This window comes from Tripterygium wilfordii, chromosome 11 (assembly GCF_013401445.1).
Source record: "Tripterygium wilfordii isolate XIE 37 chromosome 11, ASM1340144v1, whole genome shotgun sequence".
Lineage (NCBI taxonomy): Eukaryota > Viridiplantae > Streptophyta > Magnoliopsida > Celastrales > Celastraceae > Tripterygium > Tripterygium wilfordii.
The window spans coordinates 3,340,885-3,350,625 of NC_052242.1; the positions used below are offsets into that span (position 1 = coordinate 3,340,885).

General features: G+C 36.4%; 2 protein-coding genes across 2 annotated transcripts; both read right to left on the reverse strand.

The window, feature by feature from the left end:
- Positions 1-1,105: 1,105 nt before the first annotated feature.
- On the reverse strand, positions 1,106-2,301 carry LOC120009701 (metalloendoproteinase 3-MMP-like). Its single transcript, XM_038860386.1, has one exon. The coding sequence runs from the start codon at positions 2,245-2,247 to the stop codon at positions 1,315-1,317; it is 933 nt and encodes a 310-aa protein (XP_038716314.1). The 5' UTR covers positions 2,248-2,301; the 3' UTR covers positions 1,106-1,314.
- Positions 2,302-6,447: 4,146 nt separating this feature from the next.
- On the reverse strand, positions 6,448-7,660 carry LOC120009055 (metalloendoproteinase 5-MMP-like). Its single transcript, XM_038859495.1, has one exon. The coding sequence runs from the start codon at positions 7,594-7,596 to the stop codon at positions 6,664-6,666; it is 933 nt and encodes a 310-aa protein (XP_038715423.1). The 5' UTR covers positions 7,597-7,660; the 3' UTR covers positions 6,448-6,663.
- Positions 7,661-9,741: the final 2,081 nt, after the last annotated feature.

A 9,741-nucleotide genomic window follows, 5' to 3' on the forward strand; every position in this document is an offset into this window, starting at 1 on the left:
AAGGCAAGTGCAGAGATTGGTTTGTGTGAGGGGAGTAGCTCATAATCCCTCCCTATTTACACACTTACTAATGTCTATGGTGGTTGCGTCAAGTCATAACGTGCAGATACGACCGTTTCATGCATATATAGATAGACATCCTTTGATTGAATAATTAAAATTGAACCTAATCGCGAATCACGAACCAGAAAAATAATGATGATGGCGATGGCTATAGTTTAAAAAACAATTAATTATAAAGCAAGACCCTGTAATTACTAATTAGTCGACGACTATGGCGATGGCGATGGCGATGGGGAGTCTAAATAGTTAGGCTAAATAGACAAAATCAGTAGCAGTTAAAATATTGCAATTGGGAGCACAGATGAAGACTACGAGTTTTAAAATATTGCAAGCACGCGTAAGAAAAAAGTCCTTTCACTTCTTTCTTAACATTTTCCTCTTCATTTTCTTTGTTAAATCAGTCATAATCTATTCATTAAAAATCCCATGACCATGTCATTAAACGTACGTACAAGGTAAAAAGAACCTTAAAGTAATGTATAGGGATTTTTAATGAAAACAACAACTGATAAAGCAAAGATATAACTGATGAAAACAAATTACAATATATGTTTTCTCTTGCTTCTTGTGCAGAAATAATCATCATCTTTTGTATCACCTTTCACACAATCAAAATGGTCATTTACTCTTGAGCGCAAATAGATTTGCTTGCCGTAAATATTACCAACTACAACATTTTAAAACACACTTTTAATCTGAAAAATATGCATAACTTAATTTTAAAATTTTAGATTAAGATGGTTGTCCAATTTTAGATCTCTTCTCCAACTTACCAAGGCGTTTTGAGAGATGAAGATTGAGTTTCACCACGGAGATGGAAGCCTTTACCTTGAAAAACAATAACTTACATGCAAGGTAACTATAATTCTGTAAGTGTTTCGAGTACTAGATGTCAAGAGAAGAGAGACTAATCCAAATTGGTGTATTAGTGTTAGTTTCTATTCAAAATAACCATAAAGGTCGCTATCCAAAACCACTGCTCCCAAAATAAAGAGGCTCTGCTTCAAATATATATTGTCATGGAAGATAAAGTTATTAAGTTACCAAACACAAACCAATAATGCTGAATTCAATTATTTTATTGGACATCACAACTTTTACACAAAGCGAACAACATAAACAAAATAAATTATGAGATTACAGGGAATTTTGGGCTGAATTACTTGTAGTATTGCCGGAAAGTGACAAACAGAAATATTCCGCTACCCTTATTTGAAATCAAATTGAATTAATGCACTTTCACCTTCATCTTCAAGCAATGTTATATAAATCCCTAATCCCCTGTATATCGTCACCATGCAAACTCATGCTCACCCCAGCAGCAATAGAAGGGAACATAATAGCCCCTTTAACAGAACTATGTCCCAGACCAAGAAGATGTCCTATTTCATGCAACGCAACAGTCTCCATGTCATAGGCGCCTTGGGACGCACCCACGGACCACGGTTCATCCCCGTCATAGTGAAACCGCCCGTCTTGCGGCGCATAAGCGTGGGCAAGGGTTCCACCACGTCCATCAAATGCGTTTCCATCTCCGTGATCACCACTATGAAAGCTAATAGTAATATCGGCATTTGTGTAATCTTGAGTCTGAGTGAAGTCTAAGTGTGTGTTGCCAGCCCATGTCATGAAAGCCCGTGTAACAGGAGTGATAGCATCACTTCGGGTTCCAGGAAGGAATCCGAATGTGAGATGGTATTTTGAAGCAGGCCACTTGGGCTCTCCACGAAAGAAAGAGTAATGAGAGACTGTGCGGAAATTATGAGAGCTTAGAAGGTGTCGTTTCTTGCCCACGCGCATTGAAGTTGTACCATTGATTATATCAGCCACGCCACAACGAGACATCATCATTTTTGATACGGTGTTGGAGTCCAAAACACCAGTAGCCTTTATATGGTAGTTGAGCTGGTAAGTTTTGACAGCAGACTCCAAAAGATCGTCAAAATCATCGTCATTGGCATGAGAATGATTGTTGGTATAGCTCAAGTAACCAAACTTTTCGAGATACTTTTTGAGCTTGTTGACATCTTTGACCTTCTCGCCTTTGTGACATCCTTGAAGATGCTTAAGGAATTTGAATGGGGATTGTTTTTGGTGATCATGATCAGCATCTGAGTGTGCTAAGTCTATTTGAGAAACGAGAAAGAAGAGCAGAAATGAGAGCAGACAAGCTTTAGTTACCATGATAATTGAGAAGGCAAGTAGAGATTGGTTGTTGTGAGGAGTAGCTTATGTTCCCTCTCTATTTATAGACTTGATCATGACTATATAAAAGGGATTAAGTAACGAATAGAAGCCACTAGGAGGTCTAGTCATGGCGTGGAAATAAGACCATGTCATATAGGAAAATAGAAAACTAGAGTGCATAGACTTTGCGCTGATCAGGTCATGAGGGATTATTAAGTATATGGTAGACCAAAGCAATAGGCTCCCTAAGCAGCAGCCCATGGCCAGACTTAAATTAATCAAACCTCAGCCTAAATAACACGCAAGTGGACTTAATATTTTACAAAAAGAAGACTTCTCGCAAGACTCAACAATCGTCCCACGCGTAAAACAAATTCCTTTCTTTTTCCTGTTGATTGTTTTGCAAATTCTATCGTGGGAACGACATCAAAGCATCCGGACCGACGAAGGCTGTTTTAAGATATTGTTGGTGTTGGGTCTGACCCAATCAATTTTTTATTTTTAAGGAAAGTGCTCGAAGTTTGCCTAATTCCTTTTATAAATTCATTCTCTCTGTACGGTGGGAAAGTTAGAACCCAGTGACACGGTTAAATTATTAAGGGATAGGGGGCTGCAATATATTTTGCCTACAATGTTGGAATCTTTTTAATCTAAGTCATTCATTTCATCAAATGCATACAAACCACACGATTACATCTTTACCACACTCTCTCTCCTCTGTTAAAGATTCTTTATTCTTTTTTTCTTTGACCAAAACCAAAACGAAAAAAAAAAAAAAAAAAAACCACTCCATTTAATGATTTTGAACTTTCTCTTCTTCTCCTCCAATTCTTTATGTTCTTGTTTATTGAGAAGTTTCTTTTCCGTTCCATTTGTCATATATTGACATAAATAGTATCTAAGAGAAAGATTCTCAGGTTTTCGACAGAGTAATAGAATGAAAAATTAACAAGAGAGAGAAAAATGAATGTTCTTCCATTTCGGATACCAATTGTAGTACCCGGTTTTCGTCCGGCCAAAAAAAAAATACAAAATACAAAAAATATATAACAAAAAAAAAAAAAAGATAAAGTGGTGGAAAAGAAAAAAAGGGGAAGAGAAAAAGGGGAAGGAAATCGGTGGAAAAGGAGAAGAAAAGGAGAGAAAAGGTAGGGGAGAAAGAGAGAAAAGGGTGGGGAAATTGGGGGTAAAAAGAAAAGAAGAAAAAAGTAAAAAGGTGGCGTGAATAAAGGGAAGAGAAAAAGGGGAAGGAAATCGGTGGAAAAGGAGGAGAAAAACAAAAAAAAGGAAGAGAGGAAGAGAGAAAGGGGGGAGGGTTGGAGCCCGGAAGAAAAAAAAAAAGGGAAGAGAGGAAGAGAGGAAGAGAGGGGAGAGGGAGAAGAGAAGAAAGGAGTCTTGGGTTCTCTTTGTGTTCTTTTCAAGAAGGTAAAAATTCACACATACTCCCATCTTTTCTCTGTCTATGGTACCAGATTTACTTAGGATTTCATCTCTGTAAGTTTTTTTTTTAAAAAAATATCTACTCTGATATACCCGAGTATTGCTTCATACTTTGTGGCTAAGTTGGTTTAAACTTTGTTTTGTCCATGGGTTGATGCAAGTTTTGAGACTAAGCTTGATACAAATTCTGTTATGTCCGTGTATTGATCCAAGTTTGGTGATTGAGCTTGCTATACTTTTGGTTTGAGTCAAACCTTGTTTTGATATATGTAGTTTATGGTATGAATGACTTGAATGAGGTATAATGTATGCTAGTTTGCTTGCTGAGGTTGATATTCGAATCTGATTTGGAATCTCGTCTATATCTCATTCAAGGTGATGTTTGAGTGTGATATTTGTTTCAGATTTGTGGGCTTTGATGTTGAAATAGTGGGGTCTTCTATAATGATAAGCATGGTAGAGACTATGAAGTGTATATATTGATTCATTAGACCTCATTATGTCATTAGTTACTGATTTAAAACGTCATGACACATTTCAAAGTGTGATTATATGGAATGTAAAATGGTGTCTATGTGAGTGAATCTTTGAATATGGATTTGATTTGATATTACATTTGAATACTCCTTTTGACCACTCTTTTTGTTTAATTTGCTACGTGGATTGGGCTTGGCTCCATCGGGATCGGGTTGGACTTTATTTGAACCGGAATTAATGAGAGCTTGAGCAACTTTGGGATTTCGTTCGATTTATGACAAATTTTTGTTCTTTTTAATTTTATTATTACATGTGTACATTTAGCCCTCATGTTGGGTAATTCATTTCATTCATGACGACATGTATAACTTTGGACGTTAATTATTTGGATTTTTATTTATTTATTATAAGTATATGAGTTTAAAATTGAATATAGGTCATTTCAATTAAGGAAATCATAAGTTGATTCCCTTTATTCGAATTATGGACCTTATTTAATTTCATTTATGAATTTGCCATAAGTTGGCAATAATAGGTTAAATTGATAGATGACACTTTTCCTAATAATCATTTATACCATAAGTTGGTATTTAAAATTAAACCTACCAAAAGTTGGTAGGTCATTTTATCATTTATGCCATAAGTTGGTATTTAAAATTAAACCTACCAAAAGTTGGTAGGTCATTTTATCATTTATGCCATAAGTTGGTATTTAAAATTAAACCTACTAAAAGTGGGTAGGGCATTTTATTAAATAAACCATAAGTTGGTATCTAAAATTAAACCTACCAAAAGTTGGTAGGACATTTTATCATTAACACCATAAGTTGGTGTTTAAAATTAAACCTACCAAAAGTTGGTAGGACATTTTATCATTAACACCATAAGTTGGTGTTTTAAATTAAATCTACCAAAAGTTGGTAGTGTGTCTCCAAATAAACACTATCATAAGTTGATAAGTGTGTTGAAAGTAATAATTCAAACTTTAACGATTATATCTTGCAAATAGCAAGTATCCATAAGATAGCCATGAAATTAATTAGGGTAACCGTTTTCAAACGGGAGTTGTGGGGTGCCTAACACCTTCCCCACACTCAATCGATCCCCGTACCCTTTTCTCTGGTTCGCAAGTTTTTTTGGTGTCCAATTGCACTTTAAATCAATTGGTGGCGACTCTAAACATTTTTCATCCTCCAACGTCGGTCCGCGTCGTGACCCCGGTTGCGACACCTCCCTATTTACACACTTACTAATGTCTATGGTGGTTGCGTCAAGTCATAACGTGCAGATACGACCGTTTCATGCATATATAGATAGACATCCTTTGATTGAATAATTAAAATTGAACCTAATCGCGAATCACGAACCAGAAAAATAATGATGATGGCGATGGCTATAGTTTTAAAAAAAATTAATTATAAAGCAAGACCCTGTAATTACTAATTAGTCGACGACTATGGCGATGGCGATGGCGATGGGGAGTCTAAATAGTTAGGCTAAATAGACAAAATCAGTAGCAGTTAAAATATTGCAATTGGGAGCACAGATGAAGACTACGAGTTTTAAAATATTGCAAGCACGCGTAAGAAAAAAGTCCTTTCACTTCTTTCTTAACATTTTCCTCTTCATTTTCTTTGTTAAATCAGTCATAATCTATTCATTAAAAATCCCATGACCATGTCATTAAACGTACGTACAAGGTAAAAAGAACCTTAAAGTAATGTATAGGGATTTTTAATGAAAACAACAACTGATAAAGCAAAGATATAACTGATGAAAACAAATTACAATATATGTTTTCTCTTGCTTCTTGTGCAGAAATAATAATCATCTTTTGTATCACCTTTCACACAATCAAAATGGTCATTTACTCTTGAGCGCAAATAGATTTGCTTGCCATAAATATTACCAACTACAACATTTTAAAACACACTTTTAATCTGAAAAATATGCATAACTTAATTTTAAAATTTTAGATTAAGATGGTTGTCCAATTTTCGATCTCTTCTCCAACTTACCAAGGCGTTTTGAGAGATGAAGATTGAGTTTCACCACGGAGATGGAAGCCTTTACCTTGAAAAACAATAACTTACATGCAAGGTAACTATAATTCTGTAAGTGTTTCGAGTACTAGATGTCAAGAGAAGAGAGACTAATCCAAATTGGTGTATTAGTGTTAGTTTCTATTCAAAATAACCATAAAGGTCGCTATCCAAAACCACTGCTCCCAAAATAAAGAGGCTCTGCTTCAAATATATATTGTCATGGAAGATAAAGTTATTAAGTTACCAAACACAAACCAATAATGCTGAATTCAATTATTTTATTGGACATCACAACTTTTACACAAAGCGAACAACATAAAAAAAAAAAATTATGAGATTACATGGAATTTTGGGCTGAATTGCTTGTAGTATTGCCGGAAAGTGACAAACAGAAATATTCCGCTGCCCTTATTTGAAATCAAATTGAATTAATGCACTTTCACCTTCATCTTCAAGCAATGTTATATAAATCCCTAATCCCCTGTATATCGTCACCATGCAAACTCATGGTCACCCCAGCAGCAATAGAAGGGAACATAATAGCCCCTTCAACAGAACTATGCCCCAGACCAAGAAGATGTCCTATTTCATGCAACGCAATAGTCTCCATGTCATAGGCGCCTTGGGTCGCACCCACGGACCACGGTTCATCCCCGTCATAGTGAAACCGCCCGTCTTGCGGCGCATAAGCGTGGGCAAGGGTTCCACCACGTCCATCAAATGCGTTTCCATCTCCGTGATCACCACTATGAAAGCTAATAGTAATATCGGCATTTGTGTAATCTTGAGTCTGAGTGAAGTCGAAGTGTGTGTTGGCAGCCCATGTCATGAAAGCCCGTGTAACAGGAGTGATAGCATCACTTCGGGTTCCAGGAAGGAATCCGTATGTGAGATGGTATTTCGAAGCAGGCCACTTGGGCTCTCCACGAAAGAAAGAGTAATGAGAGACTGTGCGGAAATTATGAGAGCTTAGAAGGTGTCGTTTCTTGCCCACGCGCATTGAAGTTGTACCATTGACTATATCAGCCACGCCACAACGAGACATCATCATTTTTGATACGGTGTTGGAGTCCAAAACACCAGTAGCCTTTATATGGTAGTTGAGCTGGTAAGTTTTGACAGCAGACTCCAAAAGATCGTCAAAATCATCGTCATTGGCATGAGAATGATTGTTGGTATAGCTCAAGTAACCAAACTTTTCGAGATACTTTTTGAGCTTGTTGACATCTTTGACCTTCTCGCCTTTGTGACATCCTTGAAGATGCTTAAGGAATTCGAATGGGGATTGTTTTTGGTGATCATGATCAGCATCTGAGTGTGCTAAGTCTATTTGAGAAACGAGAAAGAAGAGCAGAAATGAGAGCAGACAAGCTTTAGTTGCCATGATAATTGAGTAAGGCAAGTAGAGATTGGTTGGTGTGAGGAGTAGCTTATGTTCCCTCTCTATTTATAGACTTGATCATGACTATATAAAAGGGATTAAGTAACGAATAGAAGCCACTAGGAGGTCTAGTCATGGCGTGGAAATAAGACCATGTCATATAGGAAAATAGAAAACTAGAGTGCATAGACTTTGCGCTGATCAGGTCATGAGGGATTATTAAGTATATGGTAGACCAAAGCAATAGGCTCCCTAAGCAGCAGCCCATGGGCAGACTTAAATTAATCAAACCTCAGCCTAAATAACACGCAAGTGGACTTAATATTTTACAAAAGGAAGACTTCTCGCAAGACTCAACAATCGTCCCACGCGTAAAGCAAATTCCTCTCTTTTTCCTGTTGATTGTTTTGCAAATTCTCTCGTGGGAACGACATCATAGCATCCGGACCGACGAAGGCTGTTTTAAGATATTGTTGGTGTTGGGTCTGACCCAATCAATTTTTTATTTTTAAGGAAAGTGTTCGAAGTTTGCCTAATTCCTTTTATAAATTCATTCTCTCTGTACGGTGGGAAAGTTAGAACCCAGTGACACGGTTAAATTATTAAGGGGTAGGGGGGCTGCAATATATTTTGCCTACAATGTTGGAATCTTTTTAATCTAAGTCATTCATTTCATCAAATGCATATAAACCACACGATTACATCTTTACCACACTCTCTCTCCTCTGTTAAAGATTCTTTAATCTTTTTTTCTTTGACCAAAACCAAAACGAAAAAAAAAAACAAAAAAAACCACTCCATTTAATGATTTTGAACTCTCTTCTTCTCCTCCAATTCTTTATGTTCTTGTTTATTGAGAAGTTTCTTTTCCGTTCCATTTGTCATATATTGACATAAATAGTATCTAAGAGAAAGATTCTCAGGTTTTCGACAGAGAAATAGAATGAAAAATTAACAAGAGAGAGAAAAATGAATGTTCTTCCATTTCGGATACCAATAAAATCATACTTCGTTTACAACTTGCAATCAAAAGCAAATCTTCCATTTCGAAGGCAATGGACTCCCGGTTAGTCTAGCAATTTCAACTTTATCCTTCCACCCTGCCTCTTTCCTCCTCCACAGTCTCCTCCATTCCCGACTATACAACCACCACAACAAACACAACAATAATAGGTACTTATTGAGGGTGAGACGAGAGAGAACTAGAGAGAGAAAAAAGAAAAGATAAAGAGGAGTTATGAAAGAGAAGACTGTGTTTTTTGGGAACTTAAATCTCAACCATCCATTTTATATGGATGGTTGAGATTAAAAGGATTTCATACATTGCAGGCAATATAGATTGTAGGCCCCCCTATCGATATGAAAAATGCCTTGTGCTTGCCCTCATACCTAATATTAAAAAGATGTAAATATATGCCTTGATAAAGGTTATGATAACTATGAGACACTATATTTGATAAAAAAAAAAAAAAAAGCTATGAGACACTATAAGGTGTTGCTATATGCCCAAAGGTGGATCTGGTATGCTTTCATTGGGTGCTAAAGATTGGTGGACAGTTGCCTCTTACTTAAATCTCCAACTCAACATTTTGTAACACCTCAATTTGAGGGTTTGAGGGTTAAATGGATTTGTTGAATAATTTGAGTACTCCGTATTTTCTCCTTGTGGGTTTGCCGATTGACAACATTAGTGTGACAATGAAGAAGAAGATGATAGTGGTTGATCTCCTTGGATTTATACCCGAATCTGTTTCCATTTCCAAATCTGCTTTGATTCTGCCTCAAATTGCCATATCTTTCTTGGATGCAATTTCAAATTGATAGATCTTGTTTTGCAGAGGCAAGTCGTTGTTTCAATACTACCTCAGTGTGAAGACACTAATCATCTGTTTGTTTTGTATGTTTTCATTTGTTTTTATCCGTAGTTGGGTGTTCTACCTGGTGTAGTAATTCCGGTGTTCTGGTAGGTTTTAGTTTGTTGTTGGGTCTTGTCTCAATAAGTTTCATCCTATCCATTAGGTGGAGAAAATTACATGTGACGCTCTGTATTGGTTTTTAACTAATCAATTAGATCTTTTGACCTTTAAAAAAAAAAAACTACGTACGTCAAATCATAACGTGTAGATATAACCGTTTCATATACAGAGA